The sequence below is a fragment of the Cydia amplana genome, chromosome 1 (genome assembly GCF_948474715.1).
Source record: "Cydia amplana chromosome 1, ilCydAmpl1.1, whole genome shotgun sequence".
Taxonomy (NCBI): domain Eukaryota; kingdom Metazoa; phylum Arthropoda; class Insecta; order Lepidoptera; family Tortricidae; genus Cydia; species Cydia amplana.
Window position 1 is genome coordinate 2,461,501 of NC_086069.1, and position 22,531 is coordinate 2,484,031.

The window sequence follows — 22,531 nt, forward strand, 5'->3', positions numbered from 1 at the left end:
CGTGAATACTGCCCCATACGCATAAAACCGTTTGACATTGGAAAACTTTTGAATTTGAAATTTATTGCTCGAGAATACGGTATACATTTGAATGAGTTTTCGAACGTAACATAACGGCTGTTTTCACATGGTGCGGCAAGTCGCTTAGTCTAGCCAAAAAGAAGACATTATTATCAAAATGGCGTCTGTCATCCAACCAGAAATCATAATTTATTTAGAGTTTAGATCTCTATAATACATTAAAGTTTACAATATCAGTACAACAGATATGGTTATGGATATATTGCAGTTTAACATTAACAAATCCTTCAGTTTTTATTGGTCGAGATCAAAATTAACAGCCAGTCCCGTGTAAATTAAATACGCGCAGTTAGTAAAAATAAATTATGTCATAAAACTGAGCATCTGATTAAGTTTATAACTTAAAGTAAGCAAAATAAATATGTTAGTTAAATTATACGTAGAAAATCTGGGGTATATCGTTGTTGTAGGGAGACAATTTTTCTTTTTTTTCCCAAAAATTATAAATTGTAGAGTTGATCAATTTCCGCTTAAAAATTGGAAGTCCTTTTGCAGCCACATAGGACTATAATTTCATAGGAAAAATCATAAATGCATTATGAATAATGGAACTTTCTAGTTATATTCAATAACTATTTGGATATTTAGGGCTGGTCTCCCCAGTGATGTTCACAGTTTAACAATTACGCATATTAACACCCGCTCGAATATGTATAGGGAGCGTGCGTGAACTGATAAACACCGATTTAGGCCAAAATTGGTGACTCCTATAACACAAGGGAGCGTGAACTGCCCCCAGTTAACCTTTTGGACGCCAATGACCGATATATCCGCACCGTAGGTTCAACGCCAAAGACCGATTAATCGGTCACGGACCACAGAGCAACAACACACCTACACCTACGTGCATATACATAAGGTTCAACTTCAGTTTTGATACTTCAATGGTGTGGCGTCTGAGTGACAGCTTTTGTGTTTGACACGGCGTGGGAAAGATTAAGGCGCTTATTGGCATGAATTGTCACTATCAATTTTGACTATTTAGTGCGCACAAAATAGCCAAGGTAGTGCATTCAATTTCCTTGACGCTCAGTCGTCCTAATGATTATGCAAAGGACAAAGGACCAAAATTACATTGTTTTAGAGTTGGTTGTTAAAGGTTCAGGCTTTCGATTTAGGGCCCAAGGCGCACGGTCCCTACAATATGCGTGTTATGCAGTATCTCCCCGTATGTTTGTGTGTGTGTCTGTGTGTTTATGCTTGAGGCACGGTCCACACGCGCGTGTTGGCGTCCTGTCCCACGGACACGATGGTCTCATCGTCCAGCCACGCCACGCCCGTGATCTGGCTCTGTGGATGCGCGTCTATAAACAAACACACGTTGCAATTATAGGCTTTGAACATAAAATTATTATTTTTTGTCTAAAATATAAATTTGACATAATATTTAGTCACAGGTAATTTTTACAGTAATTTACTACTCATAATTGTGAATATTCAGATTGATTCAACGAGGTTGTATTATTTAATTACCTAAATAGTTTCGTTTTTCATCATAATTGATAGCGTGCCATGCCTAAAGGGTTGTTTGTTATGTACATGGAGTATAAAGACCCTTTAGGCAAGGAACGTCACATGACGAAAACGACCCCTATCGAATCTCAAAAATGGATTATTTAAGCTTCCAAAATTTGACCAATGTAGTAGAATTTCTAGGCATGACGCGATCGGTCTGATAAGGGTGGTATTCCACCCGTCCAATTTCTTTGTACAATGTGTGTTTTGTCTCACATTTTGCTTGAGAGAGTGAGACGCCATGAGTATGGACAAACATAATGGACAGATGGAATACCACCCTAAAGATCGGTTTTCCTAGGATAGCGGTGCCGTCATATAGCGGCCGTCTCCATACTAAATAATACGGCTAAATATGGATGTCGTGGTATTTGTATGGAGACGGCCGCCATATGACGGCACAGCTATCCTAGGAAAACCGATCTTAAGTAACAAGTTGCAAATGGCGACCACATTATACTCACTTTTGATAATGATGTGCTTGCCGGGGTTGGGTACGCTCCACACGATGATGTTGGTGTCGAGCGAGCCGGACGCGACGCGCTTGGAGTCCGGGCTGAACGCCACGCAGTTGACGCGCGCCGTGTGGAAGCCCCACTCCTTGTTGTGCGCCGGCTGACGAACATCAAATAGTATTTTTTCTACTCCAGCACTTAAATGTGTCAATTAAATGACTGACAGTGATATCTAAAGCAATGTCATTTGAATGCTTTGTCTATAGGCTCATAAGATGACTGCTAGCAGTCATCTTTTGAGTATAATACAACTGCTTTATTTTTTTTAAAGATACAAGTTCCGATCATCTTGATTGAAAGAGGTATGTTTTCATTTACAATAATAACTCTTTTTTTTTTAAATAATAACTCTTTTTTTTTTAAATAATAACTCAATTTTTTTTAAATAATAACTCTTTTTTTTTAATAATAACTCTTTTTTTTTTAATAATAACTCTTTTTTTTTAATAATAACTCTTTTTTTTTTTTTTTTGCTGCAGCTGTCATAGAAAAAGTAATGTATGCAACAGCTCATAATTGGTTCTTAAAATTCTCGGGTCTTTTTTTACAAAACTCGACTACGTCTCGTTTTGTAACTTCGACCCTTGAATTTTAAGAACCCTTATTATATCACTGTTGCATAAACTACTATTATACAATCGTGATATAATGGAGATCTTATATCATATTTAAAACCTTCGCGTTTTGAACACATATTAACTCACATTTATAGACATTTATCTATTGACAATAATTAACATTATGTGTAGTGGGTGGTTTGAAAATGTGATGTCTACCCCAAACTTTTTCATACACTTTTCGTCGGGTAGTTGCACAAATCTCTGTTTTGACATTTTGCTGGGACTTCAGTTGGCCGCGACCATGACCAGTGAAACCTGTGTCGAAACGTCGGTATATAAAGGTAATTGAATAAATTTCGCGTTAGACCCGTCTATAAATGTGAGTTAATGGAGATCTTTTCAGTCGAGTACCGTGTTTAGGCAACCAAGCTTGCTGAGTTGCCTAAGTAAAGGTACGAGATTGAAAAGCTTGATTATATCACTATTGTATACAATACTTTTTCTACGAGTCAACAAAAAAAAACTTAAAACTAATCGTAGAAGAATTATATATGTAGGTAAAAAAACCAAAAGTATACAGCTAAGATGCGCGAGCAGCCGCGATACCTTCATACTCGTACGCGACCCGGCCCCGCGCCGCGCGCCCCCGGCCGGTTGGTCAACGACACCTTCTCGTAACTCATGAGGCCCTGGTACTTGCTCCGCGCTTTCGATTGGTCAATTTCATTATAGTTGACTAAACTGTATCGAAATGAATATTATAGTTGCCTAAACTGTATCGAAATGAATATTATAGTTGACTAAACTGTATCGAAATGAATATTATAGTTGAGTTGGGGTCCCATATTGCAAAAAGTATGCGATCTCACTTTGGTATACAAAGTCTTAATTCAAGCATTGCAGTCGACGAGTAGAAAAACATATTAAGTAAACAAGATACAGTCGTTTTAAACGAAAGAAGTTTGACGTCCGACTCGTCACTTTAGCTAAATTTAATTTTAATCTAATTTTATCTAGGTCGGTATTCCACCTCTCCAATTTCTTGGTCCAATGTGCACTCTCTCACTAAGCAAAATGTGAGACGCAAATACACATTGGACAAAGAAATGGGGCAGGTGGAATAAGATAAAATAAATACGAATACTTAAGGTCGATTTGATCAAACTGTGTGTCAAAGGGTCTGCTACCTTGTGGTCTAAATAAAAAGCGGCCAAGTGCGAGTCGGACTCGCCCATGAAGGGTTCCGTATTTAGGCGATTTATGACGTATTAAAAAAAAACTACTTGCTAGATCTCGTTCAAACCAATTTTCGGTGGAAGTTTACATGGTAATGTACATCATATATTTTTTTTAGTTTTATCATTCTCTTATTTTAGAAGTTACAGGGGGGGGGGACACACATTTTACCACTTTGGAACTGTCTCTCGCGCAAACTATTCAGTTTAGAAAAAAATGATATTAGAAACCTCAATATCATTTTTGAAGACCTATCCATAGATACCCCACACGTATGGGTTTGATGAAAAAAAAAATTTGAGTTTCAGTTCGAAGTATGGGGAACCCCAAAAATTTATTGATTTTTTTCTATTTTTGTGTGAAAATCTTAATGCGGTTCACAGAATACATCTACTTACCAAGTTTCAACAGTATAGTTCTTATAGTTTCGGAGAAAAGTGGCTGTGACATACGGACGGACAGACAGACGGACAGACGGACAGACGGACAGACAGACAGACAGACAGACAGACATGACGAATCTATAAGGGTTCCGTTTTTGCCATTTGGCTACGGAACCCTAAAAATTGACAACTAACTTGTCACACTCACATATATGCTAACAAAGACTCTATTTAATCCCTCAACTCTAAATGAAAGATTCAAGGATTTAAATGTACCAACCGACAAAGTCCCGTGTTTTTATTTATTGCCTTTGCTGTCCCGACATCGCATCGGCGGGAAGCCAGTAGGCGTAGCGTAGACTACCTACAAGTTTTTTCTCAAAAATGGACGGCAAAGTCGACGTTGCCGGATAAAAAATAGGTCGCGAAGTGCGTAGTTTATGGTCATTCAAAAAATTAAAAAGTTAAAAACATTGCAATCTCGATTTCGGGACTGCAATGTTGCATACAAATTCCATTATTTAACGAGTTCCAAACTTTTTAAAACTTTAATTGGCCCTATCAAATGAAGGCATAGGTCCATTAAACAGTCAAACAGATGATCAGCACTTATTATTATAATGTTGGTACCGCGACTATTTAGGTGTCTCAAATACGTTGGCGTATTTTCAGCAGAAAAATACACTTCTTTTCTTTTTAAAGGCGGCAAGCAATTCTTTTTAATGGTTTTACTTTTTTCTGCGAAAATTAGAACGTTGCTTCTGTAAAATATTTCTATTTCTTGCACCATTTTTGAGAAAAGCACTATATATGACTCGGCTGGAAGGCTACTTGCTGGCTTCGGATTCAATTAAACGGACTCCCAAGGTCGTCCGTTTAAAACGAATCCTCAGCCTGCAAGTACGAGGGGTGTTCAAAATATTCTCGGTATGAGAATGAAAACAAACAAGTACGAAAAGTTTGATATTTTTATTTTTCAATATACTCCCCCCCTATGTTCATACACTTAAAAGATCGATCAATTATTTTTTTTAATCCTGCATAAAAATATTTTTTATCTTTGGTGTAAAAATGCTCCTCCACTGTCGCCTTCAATGCTTCATCATCGGAAAATTTATTTCCACGCAGATCCTTTTTAAGATTGGGGAACAAAAAGAAGTCGCTGGGGGCTAAGTCCGGACTATACGGTGGGTGAGTAACAGTTTCAAACCCACATTCAACAATAGCTGCCTTGGCAATATGAGCAGTATGGACGGGGGCGTTGTCATGCAGAAGCATAACACCTTTGGTTAACTTTCCTCGCCTCTTTTCTTTGATTGCATCCTTTAATTGACGTAGAATGTTAGCGTAGTACTGTCCTGTGATATTTACACCTTTTTCTTTATAATCGATCAGTAATACTCCTTCACAATCCCAAAATATCGTGGCCATGACCTTGCCAGCTGAAGGGATGACCTTGAACTTCTTGGGATGAGCTGAACCCTTAATGTGCCACTGCATGGACTCTTGTTTACTCTCTGGGTCATAATGATGAACCCAGGTTTCATCTCCAGTAACTATTCTTTGCAGCACCTCATCAGGATTTTCACCGCACAGGTCAATAAAATCGGAACAACAAGCTACACGCATGTCTTTTTGAAGCCGAGTCAGCATTCGCGGAACCCATCTTGCACTTACTTTTGACATATTAAGATGGTCATGGATAATATCATGTACGGTACCAATAGAGAGATTGGTTACTTGTGCTATAGATTTTACCTTCACTCGACCATCTTCCAATATAAGTTTTTCCACTTTATCAATATTTTCTTGTGAAGTAGCTACTACAGGCCGGCCAGGTCTAGGGTCGTCTTCAACACTCTCCCTTCCACGTTTAAACTCGCTTGACCACTTTTGAATGGTAGATAAAGAAGGAGCAGACTCACGGTAAACACAATCCATTTCCTCTTTTATGGTTTTTTGATTTTTACCCTGTTTTGTCAAGAATTTTATCACGCATCGATGTTCTAATTTAGTTAACATTGTCAATTCCCACATGATGTTCATGTTTGTTCAGCAATTGCAGAAAAACAAAAGAACATCTCGGTTCGAATTATACTTTTTTTTAATGTCAATGAATAAACCTTAGCGGCCAGTAACGAAAGAAATTTTAGAAGAGGTTGTAAGATATCAATACCGAGAATATTTTGAACGCCCCTCGTAGCTACTTCCAAACCTCGACAATAATGTACTATTGTGAAAAGGCACCTCGTTAACAATAACATTTCTAAAATAGTAAGTTTACCTTGTATTCTTCAGTGCTATACAGGATGACTTTCCTATTGGCGTCGCTGGCGACTAGATAGGCCGAGTCGGGGCTGAAACGGACGTCGGTGACGGGCCCGAGGTGCTCCAGGATGACGCCCGGGGTCAGGGTGCGGACGTCCAGGGTGAACAGGCGAACTTTGTTGTCCGCTCCTGGAAATTTGAAATAGATAGTTATTTACACAGAACCAGGGATGTAACGGATGTGGTTTTATCGGAACCGAAAGCGGAACCAGATGTTTTAAATTTAGTTTATCGGAACCAGAAACGGAATCGGAACCGAAAACGGAACCGGAACCAGAACCGGAGCCTGAGTCTGTACTATCAGTAGGTATACATTACACAACACAACACATACGAATAGGTACTTTACATTCGAAAACACGGATAAACCAGAACATCTAATTACTGCAGCACGTGGCAAGCGGGGCTATGAGCGAATGACTGGTATAAACCGGTTTGTTTTGATGTACACCGCTCATGTCCCGCTGCCGCGCTAAGCATTGACATCCGATATAACTTCCGTTTCAAAAGTAACGGAACCGGAACAGAAACGGATGTGTAATACCAAACGGAAGTTCCGACTTAACGGAAACGGAAACGGAGCTCTGTAACATCCCTGCACAGAACATATTAAAGAGGTTAGAACGGCTATCGCGCGCAGTTAATATCGGAACCGGTGTCGCCGCTCGTTCCTCTCCACATTTACTAACACTCGCGAAACGGTAGTAAAAACTTGTGTGCGTGGTGAATGGATACGCCTCCTTTAGACAGATTTGATGTCTGGCTTCTTAATCTGAAGGTTATTGTGGCGTTTTTCGGTCAGCGCGGGCGAGTAGCTTGCGAGCGTTTGCTCAAAACCGGCGGCGATACGTACCCTGCTCGCATCGCCATTCTAACTTGTTCTGTGGTTATATAGATAAATAGTATAGACATTCTTACACAAATTGACTAAGTCCCACGGTAAGCTCAAGAAGGCTTGTGTTGTGGATACTCAGACAACGATATATATATAATATACAAATACTTAAATACATAGAAAGCGTCCATGACTCAGGAATAAATATCTGTTGTCATCACACAAATAAATGCCCTTACCGGGATTCGAACCCAGGACCATCGGCTTCATAGGCAGTGTCACTACCCACTAGGCTAGACCGGCGTCGGTCGGTGGTTTAGTTGGTATTTATCAAAAAGACTCGCTAGTCTTAGTCACTACCCGCCCAGGTTTCGCACGGGTTAGCAAATTATACATATAACTTCCTCTTGAATCACTCTATCTATTAAAAACAACCGCATCAAAAGCAGTTGCGTAGTTTTAAAGATCTAACCATACATAGGGACAGACAGCAGGAAGCGACTTTGTTTTATACTATGTAGTGATTATAATTGTAGTTCAGTTAGATATTTTTTGGTCTGATCTTTACCTCCAACAGCCACGTGCCGGCTCTTAGGGTCGATGGCGACGCATGTCGGCTCGAAGCTGAGGGGGATCGCCGACTGCTTGCTGCCGCCGATCACTACGCACAGCTGGAAATTGTTTTTCTCAAAAATCATACAAGGTAGCATCCTATAGAAGTGGTCTACGCGTGCCTCCGTGAGGGACAAAACATATAAATTCGACCAATCATAGCGTCGCGTTATGGTGGGCAACAAATGAATTCGACCAATCATGGTGGTCAATTTACGGTGGGGAATAAAACAAGATGTGAGACAGTGACAAGGACAAACAATAATAGCGCTTTCGCTGCTACTCCTACTGAAAGATACATAAGACTATCCCGTTCTGTCAGTTATCCCCACCACTCATGCCCAATCCAGTTATACTAGATTCATGTCAAAAATGGACGGCAAAGTCGACGTTGCCGGTTAAAAAATAGGTCGCGAAGTGCGTAGTTTATGGTCATTCAAAAAATTAAAAAGTTAAAAACGTTGCAGTCTCGATTTCGGGACTGCAATGTTGCATACAAATTCCATTATTTAACGAGTTCCAAACTTTTTAAAACTTTAAATGGCCATATCAAATGAAGGCATAGGCCCATTAAACAGCCAAACAGATGATCAGCATTTATTATTATAATGTTGGTACCGCGACTATTTAGGTGTTTCAAATAGGTTGGCGTATTTTCAGCAGAAAAATACACTTCTTTTTTTTTTAAAGGTGGTAAAGCAAATGTTTTCAATGGTTTTACTTTTTTCGGTGATAATTAGACCATTGCTCCGGTAAATAATTTTTATTTCTTGCACCATTTTTGAGAAAAGCATTATATATGACTCGGCTGGAAGGCTACTTGCTGGCTTCGGATTCAATTAAACGGACTCCCAAGGTCGTCCGTTTAAAACGAATCCTCAGCCAGCAAGTAGCTACTTCCGAACCTCGACAATAATATACTATTCAAGTACAGTAGGTTCAACCGGCAAAGTTTATGAAAAATCGTAACGCTTGAGACAATGCGGTTGAAAAAAAAATTAGCAATCTTGGCAGGCGTGGCTCACTCCGCGATGTCGTCGCGTCGTTACAAGTACAAGTGGCCCACACCAATTTTGGTGTCTAGCCATGGTAGTTGCCGCACACCGCTACGGAACGGACGCCTGCTCGCGCTTGAGCTTACATCTCTCGTAATAGACGTGTTTTGTTAGAGAGTGAACCTTCTGTATCTGGTACTATTATTAATTTTGTGATCCTGCGGCCTTTCTCTAATGCAGCGGTCAGAAACCTTTTAAAAGCCAAGGGCCACATAGTAGTAAACGAAGTTGACGCGGACCGCACTTTGTTAATATTTATGACTTTATCAGACATTGTCGTTTGTCAATATTACATACAAAATAGCCAGGGAGGCTCGCGGGCCGCAAGTGAGAGGTTTGCGGGCCGCCTGTTGCCGACCGCTGCTCTAATATATTCGCCTGATAATTGACCGAAGCGTAGCGAAGGTCTACGTTTTGACTCGCGCATTTTGCTTTTGTATGTCCGGATGTTCTCCTCTACAGGTCGCAATTCTTAACCGATTTTCGTGAAATTTTGTGACCAAATTCTAGGACTAAATAAATTTTTTTTTGTCGATCCGGTTTTTGGAAATTTTTCAAAATGGCGGAGTCGTGATAGCTCCCGCCTAAACAAATAGTCGTATCGGTATCAAGAGTTTTTTCTTTTTGAGATATGTTTATAGATTAAATGGCCAAAAATTCAGAAAATTTGTATGGCTGGTTTTGGCGGTATTTAGATATTTAGTTTTTACTTGAGAATGAGTAGCTAAATTTCGTCAGCTTTAGTAAGAGCTATAATGGCGTATTTTGCAAACGTTCGCTTTTTTTGTTTGAATCGGCAGGTCCCTGGTTCCATCCCCAGTAATTGTATACTGCTGCATAACTTTTTGTATTTTTTTTATACTTAAATTTCTTATAGTTGTTTTTTATTTTATTTTTTTATTTTGAAAAAATTAAAAATGTCGTATTTTTTATTTATCAAGCGCGGGTTAAGCGTATTCGTTTAATTTTTGTTTGTAGCTTTATGTAGTTTTCAATTTTATGTTTTTTGTACCTACTATACCTATATTTTAATAAATATTTTAGCCATACATTTATTCAGTTTTAAGGTCTACTCGCGAGGTCTACAGCTCACAGAGCCACTAGTGTAAAATGGTCGTATAGTTTGTAGCTTTCTAATAGACCCCGAAGGCTAATCCTATTGTCTATTGTTAAGAAAAACCGCTCGTGCCACGTGCCACAACCACCTGCATAAAAAATCGGTACTTCGGTTACTGAGTGCCGGCGAGTCGAACGCTACAGAACCAGTCTAAAATGTGTCATCGAGATGCGTAACAAAGGCGCGTTATCGGAGAGCGCACCTACACTGGTTTTTTGAGCGTTGGACTAGCCCGCGCTCAGGTGCCAAATAGAATAATTAGGACCCTTTTTTGCAGGTAAGTAGCACGTGCGGTTTTACTGAACAATAGACAATAGGATTAGCCTTCGGGGTCTATTAGAAAGCTACAAACTATACCTCCTTGACGGTGGCGATGATGGTGGTGTCATCGTCAAGGATGTGGTCCATGCCGCGCGGCTGCGAACCCAGCGTCACGGCCGCCTCCGTGTACGTCGGCACCTCGCCTGAAACACATTACATTCTATTATAAAGCTTTTTACAATACAATACAAATAAGAGAAAATAATACAAAAGAAAACAGAAATCTTTATCTTTTCCAGGTAAACTTTGGGTAGCGGAAATTAATAAATTTGGTAAGCTATGCGACTTTTCTGTGAACTTCATAAAATAAAAGGACTTATAAAACTATTATTTTTATTCCAACCGTCTATTTCTTAAAAGCTGTATGATTAAAGCAAGATGTAACCAAACTGTTAACTTTCGTATTGTCCACAGGAAAGAACGCTAGTTTTCTCAAACGTTATTGATCCGTTGAACATTATTATGATAGGTAAATATTGAGTTTCTTCTTCACTTTAGCTGCTAATAATTTTAAATGATAAATAATTATCGTGTTTTTTTTTCTCGGTGGTAAGATGAAGAAATTTGAGTTTTATTCGACGCCAATAATTATTCTTGTCTTTTACCTTATAAAACGTCTATTTTTCAGAATTTTGCTCAACATTATCACAATGGATAAACAACAACTTCGCTACGTTGTTAAACAACTATTTTAAGTCATAGAGAAAAAAATACATAGAGTGCTCACTCCATACATCAGTTTTAGTACCAAAAAGACTATTAGCATCTAGCATCGAGTAGCGGAACTATCAGTACTGCTACTTGACAATAGATGTCGCCACCGACCGGATAGTCTTATGCTGTTGAGATAAGACTTTCCGGTCGGTGCTACATCTATTGTCAAGTAGCAGTACTGATAGTTCCGCTACTCGATGCTAGATGTAGACACTGAAATTAATAGTCTGAACTGATGTATGGAGTGAGCACTCTATGTATTTTTCTGTATGTTTAAGTCGACAATTGCAATACCTTCAGCTTTGGGCACGGCGCGGCGCAGCGAGTCGTCTATGCCGCACGTGAGCAGGGAACCATCTTTGCCGGCGCGCATGCCGTTGATCTGGTTGCCGTGGCCTTGGCCTTGGATATGTTGGCCTTCGCCTAAAATTGGAGAAATTATTTATGTGTAGTACGGAAATACATGTTCGCAAATTTATTGATCAACTTATTCAGGTAGTATATACATCCTCTGATTTGGATCATGCCCCAAGAACATGATACTATGGTAAAAATATTGAAATTTTATACCGTAACATCATAATTGGTCCTTCCTAACTAGTAACTGTTCAGAACGCATCTTAAGTGACGTCACGGACGGCCGATTGCGTCCGAAATTCGAAGATCGGCAACGAACGGATGCGTATATAACGTCCGCCTACAGCCAACGGCAATCTTTCAAAATACGTTGAACGACAAAGTTGTACTGTAATTTAATCCTAATTTATAAAATAAATCTTTGTACACTAGTTAAAATAACAAGTCTTCATTGAAGATACTTCACTTAGGCATCCCTGCACTACCTAGAAAGGAGCCTAGGCCTCTACAGTAACATTGGTTAACTGATAGAGAATGTCTTAAGGCATTTAGTCCGCAAACACAGCTATAAGTGTGCTTCTGCAGGTGGAAAACCAAACAAGGGGACTAATTATAGCCAAGGTATGTTAGTTACAGTTTGGTCTTGTTAACCAGGATATTAGAAACTTATCTTACCAGTAGCAATATTCCAAACAGTGACAAACCCGTCATGACTATTGTACGGGCCAAATGAACGGTGATTGGCTCGTTGTAGTCAAGGCATGTTACTGTTACAGTTTGGTGCCGTGACCAGGATACTTAAACATATCTTACCTGTAGCAACATTCCAAGCAGTGACATTTCCGTCATGACTAGCCGTATAAACAGTGTGCTTGTCCGGATGTAGAGCCAGGCAGGTGATGGGCTTGTTATGGCCGGTGAGGACCCGGAGAGGCTTGTCTGGGTTCTCGGGGTCCAGGTAGCTGATGTCTCCGGACAGGGAGACGGTGATCAGGTGCTTGCCTTGCCAGTGGCATGATACCTGTAATTAAAAATCTCAGTTTAGTAGAAAATCTAAATTGAATCGTACATATAGGTACAAGTAATTATTTCTTTGGTTCTCTTTTAAATATTCAAGACGTAGTCTGTTCGGAAAGAGAAGAGTCGCGAAATGTACGGGAGCCCATACATTCTACGACTATTCTCTTTCCACACAACCCCTAAAAGGCAGTAAAGTTAACAATTGGTAAAATCCTTAACTGTTCTTTCTGATTATTAAATTGTACAACGGGACTTATTCGCGTATCTAAGTTTTTAAGATTTACCTCCGATTTTTAAGTCCCGTTGTACAATTTAATAATGTGTAAAAATCGCGAAAGTTAAATCAGTGTTCTTTCTGGTTTTAGATTTAAAAGACATTTTTTTTTTAATTATCTTACAAAACTTACCTTTCGCTATTATTATTAAAAAAAAATATTTACCTTTCCCCGAGACAACAGGCGCCAAATAGAAATCAAGCTAATTTTTACGTAGTTTTGTTCCACTTCAGTTAATAAGAACGATTTAAGTCAATATACTTAGCAGTTTGTTAATAATGCCCACAATGGTACTTTATTCAATGATTTATAACTCAAGATAGGTTATAGGCGTTCCAAAATTGAAGCGCTTACCTTGTGACAAATTGGACAAGTTGCCTTTAGTCGCGGCTGGACAAGCGAGAAATGTGCAAGTGCTAACGAGCTCCGAAAGAGAAAGAGACGACCTTATGTTTAACAACGAGTGTGACAAAGATGGATGGAATGAGAAAATTAATCAAAAATAACAGATTTCTTCGTAGGCACAGAAATAAATATGGAAGTATTTTTTGTGCACCTCAAGTATGAGTATAACCTATCTATGGTTATATAATATCATTGACTTTATTGTGAAAAACGCCAATCTTTTTGTAGTCCAGATAGTTTTACCAAGAACAACGGTTTGCTTAAGGTTTTCCACGGTCTCAGCGGTGAGTCTCCAGCGGAGCGTTCAGCGGGGCGGGCAGAGTGGCGTCTAACGCAAAAGATTTTGTACAACATGCACCCAGACCGCTAACATACGTTTGCGTTTGTTACGAATGTTACTTATGAATATGAATCAGTCAACCATACCTGCTGGTTCTCCACAGCGTTGCCCATGTTGAAGAGTATGGTCCTCTCCATGGTGGCGGCGTCCCACACGGCGCAGGTCTTGTCTCCGGAGCACGAGAGCAGCTGCTTGAATATGAATGAATCAACCATACCTGCTGGTTCTCCACAGCGTTGCCCATGTTAAAGAGTATGGTCCTCTCCATGGTGGCGGCGTCCCACACGGCGCAGGTCTTGTCTCCGGAGCACGAGAGCAGCTGCTTGAATATGAATGAATCAACCATACCTGCTGGTTCTCCACAGCGTTGCCCATGTTGAAGAGTATGGTCCTCTCCATGGTGGCGGCGTCCCACACGGCGCAGGTCTTGTCTCCGGAGCTCGAGAGCAGCTGCTTGAATATGAATGAATCAACCATACCTGCTGGTTCTCCACAGCGTTGCCCATGTTGAAGAGTATGGTCCTCTCCATGGTGGCGGCGTCCCACACGGCGCAGGTCTTGTCTCCGGAGCTCGAGAGCAGCTGCTTGAATATGAATGAATCAACCATACCTGCTGGTTCTCCACAGCGTTGCCCATGTTGAAGAGTATGGTCCTCTCCATGGTGGCGGCGTCCCACACGGCGCAGGTCTTGTCTCCGGAGCTCGAGAGCAGCTGCTTGAATATGAATGAATCAACCATACCTGCTGGTTCTCCACAGCGTTGCCCATGTTGAAGAGTATGGTCCTCTCCATGGTGGCGGCGTCCCACACGGCGCAGGTCTTGTCTCCGGAGCACGAGAGCAGCTGCTTGCCGTCCGGGGACCAAGCGATGCCGTACACTCCGCCTTTGTGGGCGGGAGACCCGAACTGAAGAGAGAGATTTTCTTATTATACAGTAGGAAAACGAGTTGCTTAACTGGGAGTGACAGGGTAAGCTGAAGTGGAACTGGGCTGGGCTGTACCGCATGCACCCTGAAAGGTGGGCCAAAATGATTACCAAGTGGGTGCGGACAAAACTAAAAGGAGATGGCGGGACTACTTGGACGTATTCTGTCCTGATTAGTGGGAAAGTACATACGACAGGGACGAGGGTAGGCCTTTCCCCAGCCGTGGGACACTAAATTAGACTAATAAAAAAAGTAGGAAATCGTGTAGAGGAAATTTCTAACCTTTGTCATGAAATGTCGGCGATGGTCATACAGTCGACATCAAAGATATGTTTACACTTTTGCACCTTACTCCCTTGAAAGAAGACGAAAAATGTAAACACATCTTTGATGTCGACTGTACCTTGAGTTTCTTTTTTAATATGGACTTTTTAATATTTTTAAAAGTCGGTCAAACTTAAATGTAGACTCGCGTGTCACGGATTCTATAACCATCTAACTCACCTCTCCTTTAAGTTCAGAAGTAGCGCCATCGAAAAGGAAGATCTTGCCATCGAACCCGGCCGACGCGAACAGACTACCATCGGGGCTGTAGCGGACCGCCTGCGCGAAGCGGGAATGCTCCTACAAATAATAATTGTACCTATTAAATATATGCTGGGATATGATTAACTATACCTACTCATTAGAAATTTAATTGAATGTATAGTGTTTTATTGACATTTCGCAAAAATTAAGTCATTGATAATTCGTAGCTGAATTGGTTACGTGACAGGCTACGCCTAGTGTAGGTACGGGTACAACCATGAGTGTAATTGCTTCAAATGTACATACATAATTGTTTTTGCATAAATGTACATACATGTGTGTTTTATTTTTTTAAGTTTTCTTGTATTGTTTGTTAGTTTAGATCGTATGTTTTTTTTAAGTTGCTTTGATGTGTAAATCTGTAAATCTAACATTATAATAGTTATTCTCATTGTTTTTAGTTTTAAGACCAGTGTTATGTTTCTTCCTAAATCCGTGTGTACAATAAATAATGTTTACTTTACTTTATAGGTGCGTGCGCATCTTGTGCCCTAAATCGGAATCATAAACTTTACATTGACACTTTACGCCAAAGCAGGTGCTAGGTATCCTCTAATAACGTTTTTCTGTGCATTGTAAGTTCTGTCATCTTGTGGTCTATATTGGAAGCTTTACTATTGATTACTAACTTATTTAGAGCTAGCTACCGTGTCTTCAGAAGCCACCATTTGTATTTTTCTGTCACTCTAATAATTTGTAAAATCTGTTCTAAGCGTAGCAACCAGTGTTGTTTCGCCGGCGCGTGGCCAATAACCCGAGCGTTGAAGGTCACTCAAAGGTAGGTCTCTTTCAATGAGAAATAAGTGTGTTTGACGACCGGTCTGGCCTAGAGGGTAGTGACCCTGCTTGTGTAGCCGTGGTCCTGGGTTCGAATCCCGGTAAGGGCATTTATTTGTGTGATGAGCCCAGATATTTGTTCCTGACTCATGGATGTTTTCTATGTATTTAAGTATTTGTATATTACATATATCGTTGTCTCAGTACCCACAACACAAGCCTTCTTGAGCTTACCGTAGAACTTAGTCAATTTGTGTAAGAATGTCCCTATAATATTTTTTTTTTTTTTTTACTAACCTGTTTAGTGCACTTGAACTTGAACGGCGGCCCCTCGAACACAGCCAGCGTGTTGTCCTCGGAGGCCGTGATGATCCGGAACGGACGCGCGGGACGGAAGTCCACCGAGTTGATGGGCTTGGACTGCCCGCTGATCTCGCCGACGGAGGTGCCCGTCTCGGACATGAACACGTGGCCGAATCTGGAAAAGATTTATTGGTATAAATACAGTGTGTAAGTCCAATACGGGCAATAAATTAAACCAGATATAAGAATTTACCCGTCTAATCATTAATAATGAAGTTTTTTAAAGTTACACTTAATATGACTCCGTAATGAATTTTTTTCGCATGTACCAAGCAGCAATGTACTGCAAACATTAAGAAACAGAAGATGACATGACATTACGAGATACGAGCTTTTTATTGTAACTGCTAACAAACGTTGACAGTTACTTTAAAAAGCTCGTATCCCGTAACGTGTGGTGTATTACATTGCGGGCCGAATTATTTTGTATGGTTAAAATTTTCATTGCATTTCTAAGTAAAATGTATCTCAATATACTTTTTAGGTCCTATGCTAACCACCGTTTAAATATTCGCCCGTATTGGATTTACACACTGTATAATAAACTATGAAAGAAAAGTTGTGGGAATACGGCACATGGGCTAGGATATCATCGCCAAAAAAACCGTGATCTGACAGGCATCTTTGTTTCCAGAACTTAACTGTAGGATGAGCTACTTCACCACAGTGTTCAACGCTAATCATTGTCTCCGTAAGTAGGTAATCTAAAGTCTATTTTTTTATTCGGTAGACTAAAATGACATTTCATAGTATGAAATGACATTTTATTTTCATACTATGAACTGTCATTTCAGTCTACCGAATAAAAAAATAGACTTTAGGTCGGACAAAGGAATGCGCGATTTAGGAGTCACCGTGCCACCTATCGGAACAGCGACCATTAGCTGGCTGTCCGCGGTCCAAGCGATGTCTTTGATGGGCCTACCGATTGGCTGGAGCTCATTTTTGAAGTTCACTTTGTCCCAGATACGAACCTTGGTTCCCTTAATCCATCTACATCGAACAAACGATAGCGCGATCTAGAACTCACGTTGTGCAGCACCATCTATCAGGAACTATGGAAGCCCAAGTACCTTACCTGTCCGCACTCCATGCTATGTTTTTGATTGGCCCACCGATTAGTTGAAACTCATTTTTGAGGATGTGTTCCTTAATCATGTTATCCCAGATACGAATTTTGGCTTCCTTATACAATATACGTCAAACAAACGATAGCGCGATGTAGGAATCTCACTCGACCGGTACAGTGCCACCTATCGGGAACTATAAAGCCCTAATATCGTACCTCTCTCTGCCCTCGCCGACGGCGACCATTCGCTGGCTGTCCGCACTCCATGCGATGTCTTTGATAGGCCGGATAGGCCCACCGATTGGCTGGAACTCATTCTTGAGGATGTGTTCCTTCTTATGCAATATACGTCAAACAAACGATAGCGCGATGTAGGAATCTCACTCGACCGGTATAGCGCCACCTATCGGGAACTATAAAGCACTAATATCGTACCTCTCCCTGCCTTCACCAACAGCGACCATTCTCTGGCTGTCCGCACTCCATGCGATGTCCTTGATAGGTCCACCGATCGGCTGGAACTCATTCTTGAGGATATGCTCCTTGTTCACGGTGTCCCAGATGCGGATTTTGCCTGAGGCGTCTGAAACAATTAAAAAAGAATAGTTAATTGTATGAAAGTAGTCAGCAGCAATAGGTAGTTGCTAAGCGGGTGAGGTGTTCAAGGGTGAATCAACTTTTCACTCGTTGCCATGGTTACGTTCTCCTGGGCCACTCCTGAAAACCTGATTTTTAGGCATTTAAATTCACCAAACACGCTTTTTTGTGATACTTATAAATCCTTTGGTGAGAATCTTCAATGGTGAGGGTCGTCTACCAAGCGTGTCAGAAGAAGGTCTTCTAACAAACTATGCTACTATTATCTATTGGCTGACCGGACAGAATAACAAGAAATAGTTGATCCACCCTCAAAATGATCTTGACGCGACTTTATTGTTAAGAGAATAAGATCGCGTCAAGGTAATTTTTAACACCTCGCCCGCTTAGCAACTTTAGCTGCAGTGTACGAAACCCTCCAAAGGGTATTTCACTACTAGTCAAATCAGTTTCTTTTTTCGAACTGTCAAAACGATTTTGATACTATGGAATTTATATAAAACGATAGCATGTGACGTCACAATCAAATTACCTACTCTCTATAGTTTTATACCGGTTTTAAAATAGAAATTGTGTCTAAAAATAACTGCTGCCTACGATTCTCCATTAATCTCCTGGTACTTTATTTCATGCATGGTGTAAAATAATTTATTTTAAATACTGTTAAATACCCTATTATGCGTGGTCCGTAGTTTTAGAATTTTGGAACTCATCCAATTATTGATAAGTAGTAGGAAGGAAGCAGTATTTAAAACTGATTACATCACCATATGAAATTAAGCACACTACTCATCGCAACTCAAATCAGTAACGTACTACGGAAAATTAAATTTTCCTTGTTAATTCATAGTTTGTTCAGTTGCGTCACGGCGGCTTCTGTTATGCATCTTATTTCATTTATATTTTTAACTCTTCGAAAATAACGTGGAATGCAATTTTATTTAACACGCAAAATACCTAGTCAGTTACGAAAAGTGGCGTTCCATGCCCAAAGGGCTCCATGTTGGATAAAAACCGTTTACACATGGCATGGAACGCCACATATTATTTAAAAAAAGACTGGATGAAGTTACAAATAAAATATTTAATTTAACATTGGACGTAATAAATAAGATTACAGGGGATTATAACTCGCCTTGAAATTTTAAATAGGTATACAATCTTCAAGAAGACGTCAAGTACCTATCATTTGACGTAGGGTCGTACATACAGAATTGTTAAAGAACTCTTTATTTTCAATAACAACAAACACAATAATCTTGGTTACCACCGTCCCTACATTCATATATAAACCTAGTTTAATTCTGGAATAGAGTTGGCGGCCTTCCAACGTTTGCGGGCAATATATTTGTCGCTAAAACATTCGTTATTAAGTAGCATCTTTATGGTATGCGGCGTTCTTAATTATGTAAATAACAGATACACTTTCTGTACGAGTTTCGTGCATTTGCCATTTGAATAACCGGCCAAATGCGAGTCGGACTCGCGTTCTAAGGGTTCCGTACATTAAGTCCGACTCACGCTTGACTGCACATTTCTAATAGGTTATCCTGTCATTTATAGCTAAAGAACGTTATTTTGTGTATTTTTTTTGTTTTAATTTTAGAACCAATAGTTTCGGAGATAAAGGGGGGGGGGTGGTCGGACAGACAGACAAACGCACGAGTGATCCTATAAGGGTTCCGTTTTTTTTTTTTAATTTACAATTTTATTGTTTATTTATTTGTTGCATACAATTAACACTTACAGTTTAACCTTTTTGTCCATTTAACCTTTTTGTCCTCCTCCAAGTAGACCCAATATGCGTTGGGAAGACGACATCAAAAGGGCTGCGGGGATGAGATGGCTCCAGATTGCACAGAACCGTGACAAATGGAGATGAATGAAGGAGGCCTACACCCGAAGGGTAGAAAAGGGCTAAAGAGAGAGAGAGAGAGAGAGTCCTTTTGAGGTACAGAACCCTAAAAATCGGGTCGAGAGCGTATGCAACACAACACACCATGCATTCAGCGTAATGTGGCACACAAATGGGGCTTCTCAACAACGTCTCGATTCATGTTTATAGGCTACCAAAAAAGTTCCGTCGAAAAGTTCCCAAAATTACGAAATTTCCACATGAAAAAATTCGGAAATACTTCACATTATTGTAAGGGAGTTCAAATTTTCCATTTCCGAAATGAAAGTTCACTTTGTTCTCCAGGACTTCCTGGCAGCAGAATATTCTTATCAATTTCACCTTATATACAGTCAAGTAAACAACTTATGGCATAGAAATACGGTTCAAAATCCTATACATTAAGATCTGATTGATCAACCCAATTAAACATCTAATTATAGGCTTCCAATTAATTTATGCTCAATTTATTATCCACATGGAAGTTTATTCACGCACAATTACACTTGGAAAGTTAAAAAGTCATATCTCCTTGCTACAAACAAGTACACATTTACAACCTTATGTGATGGTAATAAGGTAGAAATCTATATGTATATTTTATGGTAATAGTGCACAAATTAGATATATGTATTTTAGAGATTAAACCATAATAGAAGTGTGAAGAGAAAATTGTGTCAACATTAACATAATGCAAGTGAAAGTTATCCTTGATATAGAGATAGTAGTTCCATATGCAAATGACCATATGCATGAGTTAATTGCATAAAACTTTTTTTCCTTCTTTTACAAATAATATGTATATTTGATCCAGTTTTTTTGGCTTTTCATTGTTATGTTGTCAGCATTATACCTAGTTATACTTTAAGTAATTTTAGAACTGCTATAACATCTTATCTTATACCTGGTTTGCAATCCGGATCCGGAATGTATGAAATTATCCAGATCTGGAGCCACGGACCTTCCCATACATTTCGGCTCCATCATGCAAACCCTACTTATACCTATAAACAAGCAATTCATGTATATATATTTTGGGGATCTCGGAAATGTCTCCAACAATTTCAATGATATTTGCTATATAAGGGTTTTCAAGGGTGAAAAATCGATCTAGCTAGGTCTTATCTCTGGGAAAATGCACATTTTTGAGTTTTTTGTTTTCTGTCTCCCAGATATTCCTCATTATACTAAATATCACACATGTCAGAAATGTTTGAATTATATAAATTAAGCATCTTACATAAATCCAAACACCAACAATAACTGTTTAAATGTTCCAACTGAGGTTGTAGGGATTGAGTACCAGTACTTTTTTGTATGGGAATGAAAACAGTATTTTTTCGTTCTTTGTTCATTATTTCATTTCTAATTGGGCAGTCTAATAATACAAAGTTGTTACCTAAAAACACAACTGCATCCTACATTTTGAGTATAAAATAATTCGTAATATATGGTTATTTCTAAGTATTTGCAAAAAACCGGTTCCGATCCCTGATAGCAACTATAGCAGTTCATTTTTATTCGATATCAAGACTAAAAAAATACTCAGTAGTAGCAAATGTTGGTTACATTGGTACATAGGTAGACTGAAAGAATACTCTTAACAGGTTGGGAAAAATTTATAAAATATACCTTATAAGCATAGAGGTGTGTAACATATTTGTATTGTATAAGAAAAACATGAACCTGTAGAATAATCCCAACAAATGTCATTCAGTTTCAGCATGGCACTAAGTAGAAAGTATGTACCATAAATTTGTTGATATTCATACATAAAGATACAACTTTCTTATTTTGAAACAAAACTTTAGGCAGTCAAGGCCATTCTTGCACTGTAATTTCATAACTACACTCTCTTGATGAAATAAAATAGGTTCAATTCAATATAAAAAGTAATTGACTTACAGTTTAAGCCATATCTGAATAATTCTAGGTCACCCAGCTATCAGACAGGAATGCCTTATAAGTGAAACTTTATCACCATAATTGTACCATGACTCATCAATACAAATAAACGGAGAGTAAACAAATAATTCCTACAGATAAACAATGATTCATAATGAATGTTAAACTGATAAATTAAAATTGCAAACTGATAACCTTACCTCCTGAAGCGATATAGAAGCCGCTCGGGGAATATTTGGCCACGTTGACCTGGCAGGAGTGCTCCGTGTACACATCGGCAATCGCCGGATCCTCAATATCGCGGATAATCACCGAATTTCCGTTCGTGTACAGGAAATTTTTGCCCTTCGGATCACCGCCCAAAACAAGCGGTGTACCGCGCTGCGTCCTCGGAAGAGCCGCGAAAATGTATTCTGTGGGGACATCAGAACAATATCACATATTGAAATGGATAAATAATTTTGAAAAATAAATAAAACCACAGACTTTCATGAACATAATTGACACGGCACATGCTTCCGGCATCACTTGAAATTTCCAATAAGAACTTACTATTTGAATACGACATGTTTTGCCTACTATTTATTAGTTTATAACTACGAGAGCTAAGCTAAACCTAGAGTAAAATAAATACTTTTCAATTATAGAAAACACTATCGGCCGCTAATCCATAGCCTTCTAAAAAAGTGACGTACAATATTTTTTTGGGGTTGTTGGCAATCCTGTCGCTCATTTTATTGCCC

At 39.4% G+C, this 22,531-nt stretch overlaps 1 protein-coding gene across 1 annotated transcript; it reads right to left on the bottom strand.

Annotated features, from left to right (window-relative positions):
* Positions 1–1,245: 1,245 nt before the first annotated feature.
* Positions 1,246–22,498, bottom strand: LOC134656488 (actin-interacting protein 1). The gene is made up of 13 exons (XM_063512084.1): positions 22,341–22,498; positions 21,989–22,201; positions 17,828–17,975; positions 16,258–16,438; positions 15,100–15,219; positions 14,411–14,575; positions 12,443–12,650; positions 11,567–11,695; positions 10,595–10,701; positions 8,022–8,124; positions 6,575–6,747; positions 2,061–2,211; positions 1,246–1,385 (listed from the first exon to the last, which is right to left on the bottom strand). The coding sequence occupies exons 1-13, from the start codon at positions 22,354–22,356 to the stop codon at positions 1,276–1,278; spliced, it is 1,824 nt and encodes a 607-aa protein (XP_063368154.1). The 5' UTR covers positions 22,357–22,498; the 3' UTR covers positions 1,246–1,275.
* Positions 22,499–22,531: the final 33 nt, after the last annotated feature.

Coding starts and splice junctions, on each gene's coding strand:
- LOC134656488 (XM_063512084.1), bottom strand. Junction 15,220..16,257: donor AGTTCAAGTGCACTAAACAG/GTTAGTAAAAAA, acceptor TATTATTTGTAG/GAGCATTCCCGCTTCGCGCA. Junction 6,748..8,021: donor CCGGCACGTGGCTGTTGGAG/GTAAAGATCAGA, acceptor TCAAATTTCCAG/GAGCGGACAACAAAGTTCGC.